The 18,179-nt window shown below is 36.6% G+C and overlaps 1 protein-coding gene across 1 annotated transcript in view; it reads left to right on the top strand.

Moving 5' to 3' along the window:
• The window catches only part of Frl (formin-like protein), a 708,708-nt gene that overhangs the window by 182,860 nt on the left and 507,669 nt on the right, over positions 1–18,179 (top strand). Inside the window, exon 7 of the mRNA XM_090382384.1 lies at positions 9,189–9,265. Coding sequence (XP_090238510.1) covers positions 9,189–9,265 — 77 coding nt within the window. The remainder of the gene's footprint in view (positions 1–9,188; positions 9,266–18,179) is intronic.

Here is an 18,179-nt window from a genome sequence, read left to right as displayed (position 1 = left end):
AATTACAATTAAATTGTAAATTTCACTACACAGGCTACATACCTATCAAGACCTAACAAGAGAATTGTTTCATACTTTAAAATAATCTGTCAAAATACACTGTTTCAATGGTAGAGCATGTTTTAAAAGAAAATTATGAAAGTGGGGAAAGCAGCTATTTCACTTTTGTAGCTAGGCTGTGCCGGAAAAAAATCGAAGTACAAGTTCTAATCCTTGATGAGCACCTTTCACTGAAATTTCTTGTTCAACCACAGTAGGCTCCTCATCTTCAGCACTACAGCATTTTTCAGAAGATTCTATTTTGTCTCCAATGATTTCCTCTTCGTTTGTGCATATCCTGAAACATTCACTGTCCGCATCCACTTCTATGTAATCTCTGGAAGGTTAAGTTTTCCTGTAATTTTAGGTGATGACACACGCTCAAACATTTATTCCCTGTTATCGGACTGTTCTTCGTAATTAATAGAGGAAGAAGTATGCGAGACTTCACACATTGCATCATTTAAGGCAATAAGTCCAGTGTGTCTGAAGCAGTTGGTGATCATTTTTTCATCAACTTTATCCCATGCTAAAACACATAAATATATTGCTTGGCAGGACGTCGATTTCACATTAATTTTTGCTTTCAAGAATTTTTTGAAAGACAGGCCATGATAAATCTTAAATTTCTGGAACCATCCATCTGAACTTTTAAATTCTTCAATATATCTATTCAATTCAATTCAGCCTTAGCTTTTAAAAGATTACCGTCTATGGGGACATTTTTTGCGCGTATCATCATTAACCATTCCAAAAGTAACTTTTCAAGATCCGAATACTTCACCTTTCGTGCTCGAATCCTACTCGGTGCAGCAGATTTCTGTACACTTTCAATATATTTCTGATCTTTCAGAATAGTGAACAGAGTATCTTAGGAATGGCAAACTTAGGAATGGTGAAGGCAGTCTTAGAATGCATGCCATTTTCCACAGCTTGCAAAATCCTAATTTTATCTGCGATTGGCAAAGCTATTTGCTTTCTTGGAGTTATATCAAAATACACTCAAACTATGTATTGAAATGAATAGCTGATATTCATTTCATTACCGTGCTGCAAGAAAAGAGCGTGGAAAAGCTTAAATGCTTTATCATGGCCAGGCTACAATTACTTCAATATATTTGCAGCGTTCAAATATATTGAACTTTACAAAAAAAGTAAAGTACAGTTGAGTCCCAATTGTCTGAAGTAGTGTAGACTGAGGGAACCTTGGATAATCAAAAACTTGGATAACACGGAAGGTTTGGTAAATTATTATTAAATAAACTGGATTTGAATACATTAACACGACGATGTACACTCTATTTTCAAGTTAGACCTGCATTATTGAACATAATGACTTTTAAATTATATATTAAAACACTAATTTTTTTTTACAACTGTTTTTTTACAAAAATTAAAAATTAAAAAAAAAATAGTACATGTATAAAAATTACAAGTCATGGACAAGAAAAATGTACACTTACACTCGTTAGCACGACATATTAATATTATATAAAATATTCCTTAATGGATTTCTGTTTCCTAGAAGCCTCCTCACTTTTTAGCTACTATATTTTTCAGGTGCTTAAGTAACAAAACATTGGCAGGCATGGTATCCTCCCATTGTCAACAACACTGGTCCTTGTTTCATGATTTCAAAGCAGATGTTTTAAGAGACATCGTCTGTAGTTGTGTTTCAAAGTCTCCAAAACACCTTGATCTAGAGGTTGAAGAAAGGATGTCACATTAGGTGGCAGAAACGGACCTCTGATGTCACCACAAACTAGTTCACTTTCGTCTGGATGGGATGGAAACATTGAGTAAAATTAAAAGTGCTTTATGGGGAAGTTTCTCTTTGATCAAATATTTTTTGAGCTAGGGACAAATTCTTCATGAAACCATGTTTTAAACAAACTTAAATCCATCCATGCAATTTTTTGATTTGCATATTGATTTGCACAGGCAAAAATTAAAATTTTTTTAAACTCTGGGGTCTTTGACTTTCCAATGAGGGTTAGTTTAAGCTTATGCCCCCCTCTCTGATGAATTTGAACTTGCCAGTACCACCATGTATTCAGGCCCATTTTGTCACAATTGTAAATCTGATCCTAATTCAAATTTTTAATTCAATAATTTTTGCTAATTTAGCAGTAAATGTTGCTTTTTCATCCATACTAGCTACTAGCTGATAATTTTTCCCCAGTGATATTCAGATTTCTAACTCCAAATCTTTTTTTCAACAATCCAACTAACCAATACTTGCAGTAAATTGTTATTCCTGTTCATTAAAATGCTTATGAAATTCTAAGGCCTTAGCCTGTAAAATTGGTCCGGAAAGTGGGCCTCCATCTCTCATCTGTGTGAATCACAAAAAAAGAGCTTCAGAAGTTTGTTCAAATTCTCCTTTCATTGGTTTTCTATTCAAATTTTCACTACCACATGCAGATGCTCTTTGTGAACACCATTTTTCAATTTCTGCTCTCTTTGTCTTTCAGTCACTTCACCAACACCCAAGTCACTATCTACTTTATTTTATTGTTTCTCTTTGATCCAAACATTTGATTGCATTCAACTTCATATCTAAAGACACAACAACATACTTCCATTTTCCGTTCGTAGTGCTTACACTGATGCTAATAACATAGATGAAACATGACAAATAAAAACATTAGAAAATTAGAGAGTAAAATTTGTCGATCTTTTTTATTTCTTTATTTATTAAATATTTAAAATTAGAGAGTAAAAAGTCATGAAATCAACAAACTTAAAAGATCATCACGGCTCCACAGTCAACTCATGTGAGTTCATGCTCTGTAATGAACTGTGTACTCTTGTCTTTGATGACAAAGTATGTACAACTTTTTGACAATTCACCGTGGATAATTCGGAACCTCGGTTAATCGGGACTATACCATATACATAGTTTCATAAGCCATCTTTTTTAATTGTGGTGGAGGAATATTTGCATGCATATGTGTGATGGAAACAGGATAATCAAGTTCAAAAACATAAAGCTGACTTAAATTATATATATTGAGACCAAGATGTTTGTACAACCAATTAATACAGTTAATCAGTTAATAGTTATATTTCCAAACTGCAATGATCATTCCCTTAGGGCATGAATTCTTTTGAGTTCACAACAACCAGGTAAAAAAGAAAAGTCACTGTTATATCAGCACCTCCAAAAACCTTACCTCAATAAGGGTAGAATGAACAAGGAGAGCCATCAAAATCAATGCCCATTCCTTAGGATAAAATGAGCACTGGATAAAAGAGAGTGGTGATGAATCATTCCTGAAAATCTGAAGATAAAGAACACAGGCCATTGATTGGTACATCCCCAAGCCAACGGAAAACAAATCTTCACTCTTCAAAAAAAGTCAGCTAAAGGGTGTACTAAGCCTAAATAATGGCAAAATTTGTTCATTGGAATTTTGATGACGTGAAAGATGTTCTTAGGGAGCACAAACCAGTTCATCCCTGCTTATAGGAGAAGTATTTAACATCAATTGATGATCCACATATCATAAAACTGCATTATTTTGTATAAAGATAGACAGGACAGTTCTGCCTACTGCAGAGTTGCTGTCTTTGTGAGTGGTTACAACAATCTGCCTGGGAAGTTGTGATTTTCCCCTAATGTTTTTATCCATTAATACAGATAAGCCCCTCCCCCATCCAGGAAGATCACAGTTATCTCATTCGTCAGTTTCTGCATCCTGTGGACTTGCCGCATCGTGGCCTTAGCCACCCTTGCACCATAAAAACCGAAATAATATCAAAAATCAAATTAAATTTTGATTTTGATATGATTCTGTGTGGTCCTTATTCTAGGAGAGTTTAATGGGCATGTTCCTATGTGGAACTGTGTCATTAAACTATAGGCGTGAGTCCATCAATTCGGCCCTGGAAAGATTGTGCAAGGCTCAAGGGGTAGAATTTTTTTCAGCTTGGTCTGTATTTGTTAACAGGAGAGACTGCTTCTACAGGGATGGGATACACTTAGCATTAGCATTAGTAGAGGCATTTGATGCAAGAAAGCAAGCTTATGCAGCATCAGCCAAAAAAAAAAAAAAAAAAAAAAAGTAAAATAAATAAATAAAAAATAACCACTTCCACTTCACCCCTCTGTTCGTTCGAAATACCTGTCCAGCTGAGCGTTAAACTTATTTAGGCTATCAACTTCCACGACAAGGGATGGAAGTCTGTTCCACCTACCAACCACTCGCTGGCTAAAGGCAAATTTCCACACATCTATCCTACATCTGTCTTTCCTCAATTTGAACTTATGCCCTCTCATGTGATTCTGAGCAAGAGGAAGAATCCCATCAGCATTGAGCATGCTCAAACCATTCAAGGCTTTGTACACCTCTATCAGATCACCTCGCTGGTGCCTAGCCTCCAGACACTGTAATTCGCAAAACTTAGCCTTTCTTCGTAAGAGCAACCCTTTGTTCCATTCACTAATCTTGTTGCTCTTCTCTGTACTCGTTCCAGCAGCTCTACATCTTTCTTGAACTGAGGCCTCCAGGCCTGTATACAGTACTTAAGGTGTGGCCTGACCATTGCCTTATACAAGGGAATAATCACCTTCTTATCCCTGCTAGAAAAATTCCTATATATCATTGACAATACACCATGAGCTACTCTTGCAGCCCGTCTGCACTGCTCAGAGAACTTCATATCTACCTGCACAACCACTTAAATAGAAAGGATGCAAGAATATTTGCTGATGCTATTGAGGCAGTGTTAGGTGGGTCGGAAAACTGCTATCTTAGGGGGATACAAGGATTAATAGATTAACAGTAGTCACTGGCAGAGGTGAAAGTGATTCTTGCATTGCTTTTATTGGAATGAGCAGCAGCCTGGAAAACAAGATGCAGGGTATTTCAGAAACTGCTGGGAGTCATTGTGGTACAATTAACACATGGGTTGTGTTAGGGTAGCTAAGAATATGAACAGGTGCTTGTATACTTGTGTATACACCAATGCTAGGAGTTTGGTAAATAAATTTGATGAATATGAGGTATTGCTCAAAACATCAGAGGCAGATATTGTTGGGATATCAGATATGTGGTGTCACACAGATATATGGAATGCAGAACTGGAATTTGGGAAGTACAATGTGTACTGGAAGGATAGACAGGACAGGATAGGAAGGGAGGAGGGATTATGCTATTAGTTAAGAAACACATAAAATCCAAAGAAGTGAAGGCAGTCGACATCGCTGGATGGTGCAGTGTCGAGTCAGTTTGGTGTGACATAAGTATTGGGAGATCAAAATTGGGAGTAGGAGGGTGCTATAGGCCTAATGACTCTGATGAGTATAATAAGAAACAGTACAGGGAAATAGGGTGGGCCAGTAAATCAGAGAGTCTTATAATGGGGAATTTTAATTTCCCAGATATTGACTGGAATTTGTGGGTTGGTCACTCACACACTAGCAAGGCTTTTGTGGATTTATTGGATGATTGTTTTCTACATCAGCATGTTCAGGAGGCAAATAGAGGGAGTAATACTCTTAATGCGTGATTCTTCATGCATTAAGAATCTACAGATAAAGGAACCACTAGGTGGCAGTGATCACAGTGTGCTGAAGTGGGATTTACTCAAAGGTAACTACCATCAGGAGTAAAGGGAAGGGTTTTTGCTTCCGTAAAGGCGACTACGGTGTTCTGAGACAGCATTTAAATTCTATACGGTGGGACCAACTGATGATGTTCCAACTGCAAATTCAAAATGGGAAGCATTCAAAGAATTTATTTTGGAAGCTACAAGGCTTTACATATACCAACTAAGAAATATTGTTCAAGATTTAGGCCTAAATGGATGTCAGATGAACTAATGAGACATATAGCAGAGAAGAAAAATGCATGAGATACATATAAATTAATGGGTGACATGGAAGCCTATGATTATTATTATTATTATTATTATTATTAGCCCTATGGTGCAAGGAAGCCCAAGGCTTATGCAGCACCAGCCAAAAAAATTTTCTGAGTTACCCTGTGTGTGTGTGTGTGTGTGTGTGTGTGTGTGTGTGTGTGTGTGTGTGTGTGTGTGTGTGTGTGTGTGTGTGTGTGTGTGTGTGTGTGTGTGTGTGTGTGAAAGAGAGAGAAGTAGAAGGAAATCACCAAGAAAGAGAAGAATGATGATATCCAGCTGAGGACCCTGGGTGTGCCAAGCCCATACTCACCAGATGTGAGTCCCTGGGGTTATGATAGATATAAGTTGATCTGTAACCAAGTCACAAAGGAGATTAGGCAGACAAAGGCAGATTATGAGAAATCTTTGGCAGTGGATGCAAAGAAAAACAGAAAAAGAGTTCTTTTTCTATGTAAACTCTAGAAGGAAAGGGATGAATCAGATTGGTTCACTGGATATTGATGATTCAACTGTTGATGATCCTGCTCAGGTGGCTAACAAACTAAATGAGTATTTTGCATCTACATTCACACATGAGGAGTTATTCAGGGAGGGGAATGCCAGAGGTGAGTTAAACTCTGGCAGTGAGCTAGATGATCTTGTAATAACTGAGAGGAAAGTGGGGGAGAAATTGTTGAAGATAAACATAAAAAAGGCACCCGGGATGGATGGGATCTATCCAGTTGTATTAAAGGAAGCAGCAAAGGAAGTAAGCAAACCCTTAGCCATAATTATGAGAGCTTCATTGGACTCAGGAGAGGTCACATTTGCACATCGCCATGGACTGGTGATGTGCAAATGTGACCCCAATTCACAAAGGAGGATGAAAGGGTGACACAAGTAATTATTGACCTGTTAGTTTAACTTCTGTTCCTGGAAAATTAATGGAGGTGCTGGTTAAAGAAGCACTGCAGGATCATCTACACAAGACTTCAGTTATAGCTTGGACACAGCATGGTTTTTTTAAGGGAGAGTCTTGCCTGACCAATTTGATTGGGTACTATGATGGGGTCACAAAGGAACTGGATGCAGGGAATAACTTTGATATCATATATTTGGATCTTAGAAAGACTTTTGATACTGTTGCACATGGAAGGCTGCTGAACAAATTGGAGCAGTGTGGCATTAGAGGCAAATTGCTGCTATGGATAAAGGGATGGTTGAGTGGGAGAAGGCAGAGAGTGGTAATCAATGGACACTGCTCTTCGTGGTCTAATGTTATTAGTGAAGTTCCTAAGGGTTCAGTGTTGGGTCCATTGTTGTTTTCTGTAGTTATAAATGATATTGATGATGGTATATCAAGCTTAATGTCCAAGTTTGCAGATGATATGAAGGTTGGCAGGGTTATTAAGGACACTAATGACAGTACGCAGCTGCAACAGGATCTAGAAAAGTTGAGCAGATGGGATGAGAGGTGGCAAATGAAGTTTAACATTGACAAATGTAAAGTACTACGTATGGGAAGCAGTAACCCCAGAGTAAAGTATCAACTCTGTGGTACTACACTGACAGTGGTAGAGAACAAAAAGGACCTGGGAGTAATTGTGCAGGCAGATATGAAGTTTTCTGAGCAGTGCAGGTGGTCTGCAAGAGTAGCTCATGTTGTCTTGTCAATGATATACAGGAATTTTTCTAGCAGGGGTAAGGAGGTGATTATCCTCTTTTTATAAGGCAATGATCAGGCCACACCTAGAGTACTGTATACAGGTGTGGAGGCCTCATTTTAAGAAGGATGAAGAGCTGTTGGAACAAATACAGAGAAGGGCAACAAGATTAGTGAATGGAACAAAGGGTTGCTCTTACGAACAAAGGCTTAAGTTTTGCAAATTACAGTGTCTGGAGACTAGGCACCTTTGAGGTGATCTCATAGAGGTGTATAAAGCCTGGAATGGTTTGAGCATGCTCAGTGCTGATGAGATTCTTCCTCTTGCTCAGAATAATCTGAGGAAAGGCAGATATACCATAGATGTGCGGAAGTTTGCCTTTAGCCAGCGGGTAGTTGGTTGGTGGAACAGACTTCCTTCCTTTGTTGTGTGGAAGTTGATAGCCTAAATAAATTTAAGGATGAGCTGGAAAGGTATTTGGAACTTACGGAGGGGTGAAATGGGAGCGGTTTTTTTTTTTTTTTTTTTGGCTGATGCTGCATCAGCTTGCTTTTTCGCATCATATGCCTCTGCTAATGCTATATTTATAACAGACAATATGAATAGCTGTGGTCATCCCTTGTTTTAAATACAGAAAATGGGAAATGGTATTTTTTTTTTGACCAGTTTTCTATGATTAATACCTTTTCCGTCTTCAATATGCAATTTATCTGTCTCCTCCCCTCCATTATTTACATAAGGTGTAATTGCTAACGGTCTTGGGAGCAGTCACTTTTCCAAAATATGTGAAATGGTTTATGAGAAACCTTATCATCCGCTTAGGAAACTTTGTCATGCTGATTAGAGTGCCTGTCAGCAGATGATTCATCTCAATGTATCTAAAGTCATCTAGGATCCAATCAGTGACACATGAAACTATGTGTTAGTGTATGTAATAGAAGGTACAACACATATTCCAAAGACAGTTACTGATGCCTTTCTTTTCTAAAGTCATCATCATTGCTGCCCTGCAATTACTTGGTAGGATTTGCTGGAGTATTTGGAAGAACCAGTGTCAGTATTGGAAGGCAACTCTGAAAATAATTCTGACTCTCCAGTTTCTGAGAACCATGAATATTAATCTTAAATTGAAGAGTGCTGTACAGAAAATGAAACTAATATTGTCAGTGCACTCCAATAAATCTTTTTGAATTAGAAAATTTCAAACAAGAATGAAAAAGGCATATCCTTAGATAACTATGTGCAAAAATATAAAATGTATTACATTTGTGCACAGCACAAAACACTAGTTTATTGAAATATGTGCATATACAGAAATATTGGTTTACTGTGCAAAGTGTAAAAGCATGTGATAATAGTTGTTGGTTTCATTTATTTATTTATTTATTTTTTTTGAAGTCACTTTATAATTGTGTTTAATATGGATTAATGTAGGTTGTTTTGTACTCTTATAAATAAAGGTTTTTTCCAAGGTTGTGCATTGTTTGTATGCTCCGGTCAAAATGACCAACAGCAGTAGTTCTAGATAGGTAACCATAGCTGGCCATTCTAATTTTAAAGGTTAAGACAGTTAATATGTTTAAAGTATTTCATTTATTTATTTAATTCATTTTTTTTTTTTTTTTTTTTTGTTTTCAGTATGGATTTAACATGGTAATAGAACATACACAGGCAATCAATTGTATAGCTTTGAGTTTGAATCATAAGAGTCTAAGGTAAGCTGAATGTTTATGCTTTTAATAATTTGTTGTGAAAATTATAATATTTACTTTTAAAGGCATCATCATCAATTAAAGCCAGTATTTAGAATCAGCATACATTTGTGGAATCCTATGTACATTCTTTAAATGTTTGAAAGACATTTGCTATTTAAATAAAAAGTATTTAAAAGGATTATTATTTTATAGTGGGTGTATTAAATTTAAGCATTTTAAAGGTATTCATTTAAAAGCAACTTCTATGTGAGAAGGTATGTTTGGTAACTATATAATGCAGTGTTTTCCAAACTTTTTGTGACACTGATACATTATGCTTATGGGAAAAATAATTTAACACCTCACCCAGACATTTTGACCCCCGTGTGCCAACCGTATTGTGTGGCTGAGCAGTGTCTTTGTTTCAGTTGTGATTTCCTAGAAATTACATTATAGTTCTTCCCTGTGATTTATTTAACCTCATTATTTAAAGCAGCCTTTCTTTCAAAAACTACTTGATCAGAGCAAGAAAGGCAAGCTATGGTTCTTTATTTTTTCATAGTTTAGTTACTAACCCTTACTAATCTTCACTCATGCATCCTGGTCATACAGTCATAAATCCTGTCTCCCTGTGGTGGGATTGGTAACTCAGGTGATAAGAGATCACTCAGGACCAAAAGGAGTTTTAATGAATAAGACTTATATTCTAAGAATTAGCTGAATGGCACTGATATATCACTGAATAGCAATGCTCCTTCATGGTTAACAGTACCATCATTCCGTGACATATCAAGCAGAAGTTATCACTCTTTTAAATTCAAAAAGGTTTGGAGGCCATAACAGGTTTTTCAATATTGAAGTGCTTATGATCTGGAGATCTTTGAGAATTGGAGAAATTATTAAAACTAATGAAGTTGGCAGGATTGTAAGTTAGTATCTTTCCACAATTCTCTGAACTCCTCAAGAGGTATAATATCAGAATGGGACTGTTTAAGATGATTGAAGAGGAGATGACGTAAGAATTAAGTGACCAACTAGTAGTATATGTGAAGAAGATTATTACAGAGTCTGTTCCCCCCTTCCCATGCATTTGTAATCCTAACCTTCAGTACTAGCATGTTACCTCAATCTATAAAAGCTCTTTATTTAAACTGTCAAGTTTGACCATATATCCTGAACTCAATAAGATGTTTTAAGTAATATTATTTTGGCCACTCTCAAAAACATCTGCAGAGATCATTCTCCATGACCACAATATGGCACTGAAGAGCACAGAAAAAAAATGTGGAAAGTAGAGAAGGTAAGCCAAGAATACAACATGGAAAACAAGGTGAGATATATGGCAGCTGGAAAAGGTAATAGTGACTAATACTTCATGTAAATACCTTGATGGTTAAGTAGTAGCAATCTGTGATTACATAAACAGAGATCTCTATTCCCTCTAATGTAACCACTGAACATAGTGGACATAGTGTCGAGGGTCAAGTGGCTCTGGTAGTTGCCTACAACTTTGCTGTTAGTTCTCTTGCGTTGAGATACAATTCCCTGTAAAAGCTAGAAAATAAATGTGAGTGATGTGTTGTTAATGTTGTGTACTGTTGTTCTGGCCTCTTTGCATAGGGGCCCATGGAGCACCACCGACCCCTAGTTTCCCTCCATGGCACAGGGAGTCCAGAATCAGTACTCTGACTATATGTTTCTGGGATTGCCTGAGCTTCCCAAGGCAGGGCCACACAAAAAAAATAAAATAAAACATATAAATAAAATTTATCGGAAAAGAGTGAAGAGGGAATAGTCAAGAGAGGTGGGAGAAAGAGTGGGTTGGAAAGAGGTGGATGGGAAACAGGAGGCATTCACTTAAAAAAAAAAATAAAGTCAAGTGTTAAATGTAAATAAATATAAATATATTTTTCTAGGTTTTATATGGGGTAAATGCTAAGTAAAGAGAAAAAATAAAAATGATTTCATACCTACTGATTTAAGTGCCAAGCTGATTAATACTAGTTAAGTATGGGTTAAATGCTGAGTTAAGAAAAAGAAAAAAATTATATGTAGATTGCCTACTGAGTTAAGTGCTTGTTTGTTTGTTTGTTATTTGGTTTTTAGGAGCATTAGCAATTAAGGCCATATTGCTCCGGGATATGCGGTGGTCATTCCCTGACTTTCCGCATCCTCTGTATTTGGTGGTGACAGGCTCAAACCCCGGTCTAATCAAGAAGCGTGTGCTACGCACTGCTGCTCCTTCCTACCTGGCTACGGAGGCACCGAGTTAAGTGCTGAATTTAAGCTGATGAATATTACTTAAGTGCCAGTTAGATATTAACTGAATGTGGTTTAAATGCCAGATTGGGAGGAAAAATTATAATTATATTTAAGTTACTTATTAAGTTAAGTGCTAAACTGATTAATATAACTTCAGTATTGGTTAAGTACAAGTTTGACATGGTTAAATGCTAAGTTACGGGGGGGTGATAAAGGGGAAAAAATCTGTCATTTGACATCCTTTGAGAGTTCAGGCTGTTATTCCCTCTCAGCCATCTTGCCAGTTTTGTTTTATTACCTAATTTGATTGATTCTAACTGATTGATTTTGGGTTACCAGTCGATGGGTATGGTTGCTGATTTGGATCGCTCCATGTATATATGTAGAAAAGTGACTGTAGTTGTTCTTGCTCATGAGAAGTTGTTTCTCATCTCCACTAAGGAGAGATCCTATTCTGGCTATTAGTTTACTTATTCTGTCCTCGTAGTTAGTGCAACTGTAGAGGATATGGTCCCGTGTTTCTTCTTCTTCACAGGAACATCTACAGTGGCTTACAAAAAACCTGCATCACCTTAGCAAAGGTATTGCATCAGCTACTTCTATAAATATGGTGCTGGAAGAGTATACACGCTCATTAGTATCCTGTTTTGTGGAGGTGTAAGCATAGCTCCATATATTCAGTTGACACCAAGAAAAAAAAGTGTAGCTGTTGCTCTGTCCTAGGAAGGGCTTGCTACGTCTGCTATCACTAATAAAATAGGCTGCTACCAGTCAACAGTATCCTGGGTTCTGAAATTAAAGCATGAAACCAGTGATATGAAGAGAAGACCTGGATCAAGCCATAAGAGAGTGACTAAGCCTTCCCAAGATCGATATTTCAAATGGCTCTGCTTTCATAATCGCCATGCTAGTGCTCCTGATATAAAACTGGACTTTGAGATGGCCTCTGGTGTTGAAACAAGTGCACGAGCTATCCAAAGACGGCTTTCGGAATGTGGTCTGCATGCCTATTGTTCCCTAGAAGAAGCCTTTGTTGAACAAACAAATGAGAAAAAAGTGACTTGATTGGGCTAAAATGCATGTTTCATGGACAAAAGAGCAATGGGACACCATCTTTTCTGACAAATCGAAATTCAACCTGCATGGCTAAGATGGGAAGCGATATTTACGAAGACGAAAATCAGAGGCATACCATCATGACTGCTAACACAGACTATAAATTTCTCCGACGGTCAGATGGTCTGAGGATGCATAACAAGCAAAGGGGTGGGACGAATTAAGTTTATTAATGGAACATTGATTGGACTAAAATGCATGTTTCATGGACATGCATTTTAGTTTGTGTTTTTGTCTCACATTGATATGAGACAAAATGTTTGTTTTTCACATTGAAAAACACAAACTCACAATGATGAGTTTGTGTTTTTGTCTCACAATTCTTAAAACATACACCAATGTTTTCCCTTGTTTTTCTCCCTTAAGGTGCATTCATATCTCAGAAATGCGAGCATTATGGTGTTGGACCGGCCCAGCAACAGTCTAGATTTGAACCCTATTGAAAATTGCTGGTACATAATGTCATCTAAAATTGCCCAGAAGAAGCCATCACATAAGATTCAGCTGCAGGAGAGCATTGTAAGGGTGTGGTACCACGAAATTGGGCAACCAGAGATCTGTTTATATCCAGAAGTTAATTAACTCTATGCCAGATCGTTGCAAGGCTATAATTGTAGCTCGAAAAATATTGAGGACTTATTTTGCTGATTTACAGTACATAATATTATTATGTTAACTTGTCATTTCAGTTTGTACATGTAAATGCAATAAAATGTATGTTTGGTTGTCATAATTGCCATTTGCGTAATCATGCAAATGGCAGTTATGCCATTAATTATGCATTTTATCCTTCGAGAAGATATTTATGCAATAAAGTATATCAGGTGGAGTATTTTTATTGGATTTCTAAAATGTTCAAAATGCATCTAATAAATGCATTTTGAACATTTCTGTAACCCACAATGCAGGGCAAAACACATTATTTGCAAAATTCACAAGTGATGCAATTTTTTTTTGTCTGCCACTGTAGGTTCCTCTGCCAGTCCCAAAGTGCAAAAGGTTGAGGCCTGGAGCAAACCATGGATGTGTTTAGTTGTCAGGCCATCCATTTGGGGTATGAATCTGTATGTTGTTCTTCCTAACTGGTTGTTATCACACCTGTTCTGCAAGATTTCTCTAAGCTTTTACATTAAAAACGTCTTTATCGGCGTTATTTGGAAAAAAAGCATTACGTTACCTAGAAATCGTTATATAAAATCTTCACAAAATCTGATGTGCATGTGTTGTACTTGATGTTAAAAATGTCCTTTCTTGAATGCATGCATTGTACTTGTTGCATGCAGTGACGCAACAAGTATGACACATGCGCCCAAGAAAACTCAATTGTACGCAACAAGTGCAGTGACACAACAAGTACAATTGAGCAGCGACGCACTACGTTATCCTGTTATATCAGCATAATGGTTAATATGCAAGTGACTGTGGCAAAATCTACAGCCCAGCATTCGAAGGAATATCGTGAAAGAAAGAAAGGGAAGTTGGACAGAAATGTGAATCTAGATGAAATCGAACAACAGTGTTTTGCTGTGCCTGAAACTTCTGAAACTGCCCACAAGAAAACTCAAGCTCAAAAGATGAAGGAATATTGTGAAAGAAAGAAAAGGAAATTGGACAGAAATGTGAATCCAGATGAAATTCAACAAGAGTGTTTCGTTATGCTTGGGACTTCCCAAACTGCACCCAAAAAAACTCGAGCTGAAATAATGAAGGAATATCATGAACAGAAGAAAAGGAAATTAGAAATTCAAACTATTTTGAATCATAATGATATTTAACCACAGAGTTCTGCTATGCCTGATACTTGTCAACCAGAGTTCTGCTATGCCTGATACTTTTCAACCACTGAGTTCTACTCTGCCTGATACTTATCAGGAATCTAAAACTCCAGCAGAATGAATGAAGGAATGTCGTGCACGAAAAAAAGCGAAATTAGAAATGGCTAATAATGAGATTCCTGATTACATCCCTATAGTGTCTACACGAGCCCAGACAGTGAGTTTGAAAAACTAGTGTACAAAAACCCATTTGGATTTAGTTGTAATGTTTGTGTGATCACTTATGGTTTCAATTAGATTTGAAACCATTTCCAACAACTTCATATGAATTACTTCAAAATGAATTTCCTTTAAAGAAGTGAGTACTTTCATGACATGTAATACATGTCATACTTCATTAAAAGAGGGACGTATACCAACTATGGCTACGTCAAATGGATTTATATATCCAACATATTCTACTGATTTGCCTCCACTGGATGTTTACCCTTTATGCAAATTCGTTGTTTATGTTATGAACAGGACAATATGGGATCATTGGACAAGTAATAAATGTATCAGTTAAAGTAAATACAATGGTTCATCAATTACCTAGAGAATTAGATGATGATTATGCCATTAATGTACATATAAATCGAAGACTCATACATAAATCATATCTACAAGGATGTGTGCAGAAGAAAATAGTGAAAATATGGTATATGAAAATACGGTATTTGATAAATTTGCCTTTGTATAAGTTCTACAGCATAAAAGTGAGTGACGATTTCTTGGGGACAAATGATTATAGTGAACAGGAACATTCAGATGAAATTGTGGAACCTGTCGACAATGATCATGAACTATTGTTAATTCAACAACAAACATTATTATGGTCTGAAGATAAATATTTATGTATAGCACTGGGTTAGAAATCATCTCCAACAAGTTTCATATACATCTAGAAGAACTTTCTTTTCCAGCTATATGTTTGGGACATGCACGAAAATTATTGCATTAAAATTTAAAAATGGATTGAAAATTACTCCCTTTATGATGGCATTGAGTGAAATTTGTAGATCTGATTGTTGTGGAGTAACTCCCCAACATTTGTTAAATATGGAAATGAAAATTATATGAATGCGTACCACAGAAAATTTGCAAATTGCATTTAAATCAGTAGGAATAACAGCTAACATTACTTGTTCTATATTGGAATCGAAAGAATTTGTAAACAAGTCATTAGAATCTAACTTGGCATTTCTAAAATCAATTCCCAATTCAGCATATTATTGGAGTCAATGTAAACGAGATGTGTTTGCCATGATTCGTCAATTAGGAAAACCTACAATGTTCTTGACATTGAGTGCTTGTGAACCAACATGGCCCATATTACTATGTATATTATACAAATTCAGATATAAACGAGAAATTACAACTAATGAAGTTATGGATCTACCTTACATGGAAAAAGCTACATTAATAAATGAAGACCCCATAATGTGTGCCATATACTTTAATAAAATTGTTGAGAGTATACTCAAAATTTTAAAATCGAAAACCTATATAGTCCTTTTGGGAAATATTATGTTGTGAATTTCTTTAAACACATTGAATTTCGACATCGAGGAAGTCCACATATATTATTATGGATGAACAATGCACTCTCTGCACCATTAGAAGAAAAAGAAGGTGGGATGAAAGATGCATTATGTTCTATAGAGAAAACTTCGGATTATTCAAATTTACAGCAACATAAACATACTTTTACCTGTTATAAAAATAATAATGCAAACCGACTCGAATGTCGATTTGAAGCACCTTTTTGGCCAATGTCACAAACTTGTATATTGATACTGATTGGCCACGGATGACAAACGAAGATCAGCTTATCGCAAAAATATCATAAAATGCACGACTCATTAGAATTGGATAATCATGTTAATTTTGAAGAATTCCTTAAATCAAATCAATGCCAATCAGAAGAAGAATATCTAAATATTTTGAGGGCTGGTATTAAACGGCCACATGTATTTATTAAATGCAAGAAGAGAAATTTATGAATAATTACAATCTTTGGATTTTAGGAGTGCTCAAGTCTAATTTAGATTTACAGTTTATCATAGAAGAATATTCATGTGCAGCATATGTAGCTGAATATGTGAATAAAATTAACAGAGGAATAAGCAACCTGCAATGGAAAATTATAGAGCTACAAAAAGAATATCCTGATATGGATATAACTGATCTAACACAAGCATTAAGTGTAGATGTATTGAATTCTGTGCAGATGAGTTCACAAGAGGCAGCTTGGTATTTATTATGATACCCAATGCCTGTGTCTTCAAGAGTGATTGAATACATGTCAACGGTATGTCAACATGAGCTTCAGAAATTACGTAAATCAACAGCTGAATTGGATGAACAACAAGTTGATAGTAAGTCTTTGGATATATGGATAGTATTTTTGATAAATATAAAAAACGGGCCGAAACATTAAAAAATATAACTCTTGTACAATTTACTGATCATTATCGAAAAGGAAATGGGGGATGGGTGAAAGACAATTTCCTAAAACGAATTTTGTTATTACTGAGACTGCTCTGTCCTATGAGTAGCTTCTTAAGAATTTGACCATGCCATTAGCACCCTCGAAGTCTAATGTGATGGCAGATTGGGCAGAAGCAGTGAGTTTGTAAATTGCATCATCTGTATAAGTTTGCTTTAAATCCATATTGAAATGGTGAAGAAAGCTGTGCTTCTTGATAAAAATCTGTGTAATATTAGCCTTTCCAGTATCTTTGCCATTACAGATAGTAGAGAAATATGCCTCTGATAAGGGTGTGTCCAGATTTTTCAAGAGTAATTTTAAGACTGTCTGTTTCCACTGTTGGGAGAAGCAGCCTTTTGCCTGGCAGGAGTTAAAATGGTTCAGTATTGGTTATTTCTTATGTTCCGCTATCTTCTTGACTATTTCTGGTTCTAGGGATATTGACCTGGGCATTTTTTGTATTTTAGTCTGGTAACTGCAGCCTGCAGTTCCTCAAATGTGAAATCTGGCTACCTTCTACTGTTTGAGTAGGTTACATTTTTATTTCTTATTTTTGTCAGTATTGGGGTTTCATTATCTGAGTCCTCAGGGAAGAGTGTTAATAGTAGCTGCTCTACTGTATCTTCTGGAAAGGTTGAGCAGATGGGCTGAGAGGTGGCAAATGAAGTTTAACATTGACAAATGTAAAGTACTACACATGGGAAACAGCAACCCCAGAGCCAACGTATCAACTCTGTGATACTACACTGACAGTGGTAGAGAATGAAAGGGACTTTGGGGGTGGTTGTGCAGGCAGATATGAAGTTCTCTGAGCAGTGCAGACGGGCTGCAAGAGTAGCTCATGGAGTATTGTCAATGATATGCAGGAATTTTTCCAGCAGGGATAAGGAGGTGATTATTCCATTGTATAAGGCAATGGTCAGGCCACACCTAGAGTACTGTATACAGGTCTGGAGGCCTCATTTCAAGAAGGATGTAGAGCTGCTGGAACGAGTACAGAGAAGGGCAACAAGATTGGTGAATGGAACAAAGGGGTGCTCTTACGAAGAAAGGCTTAAGTTTTGCAAATTACAGTGTCTGGAGACTAGGCACCAGCGAGGTGATCTGATAGAGGTGTATAAAGCCTTGAATGGTTTAAGCATGTTCAATGCTGATGGGATTCTTCCTCTAGCTCAGAAAAATCACCTGAGAGGGCATAAATTCAAATTGAGGAAAGACAGATGTAGGATAGACATGTGGAAATTTGCATTTA

Source organism: Mastigoproctus giganteus, chromosome 1 (assembly GCF_048544385.1).
Source record: "Mastigoproctus giganteus isolate SK-2022 chromosome 1, ASM4854438v1, whole genome shotgun sequence".
NCBI classification, from domain to species: Eukaryota; Metazoa; Arthropoda; class Arachnida; order Uropygi; family Thelyphonidae; genus Mastigoproctus; species Mastigoproctus giganteus.
The sequence above is the reverse complement of the archived record's forward strand: the minus strand, read 5'-3'. Positions and strand labels throughout refer to the sequence as shown.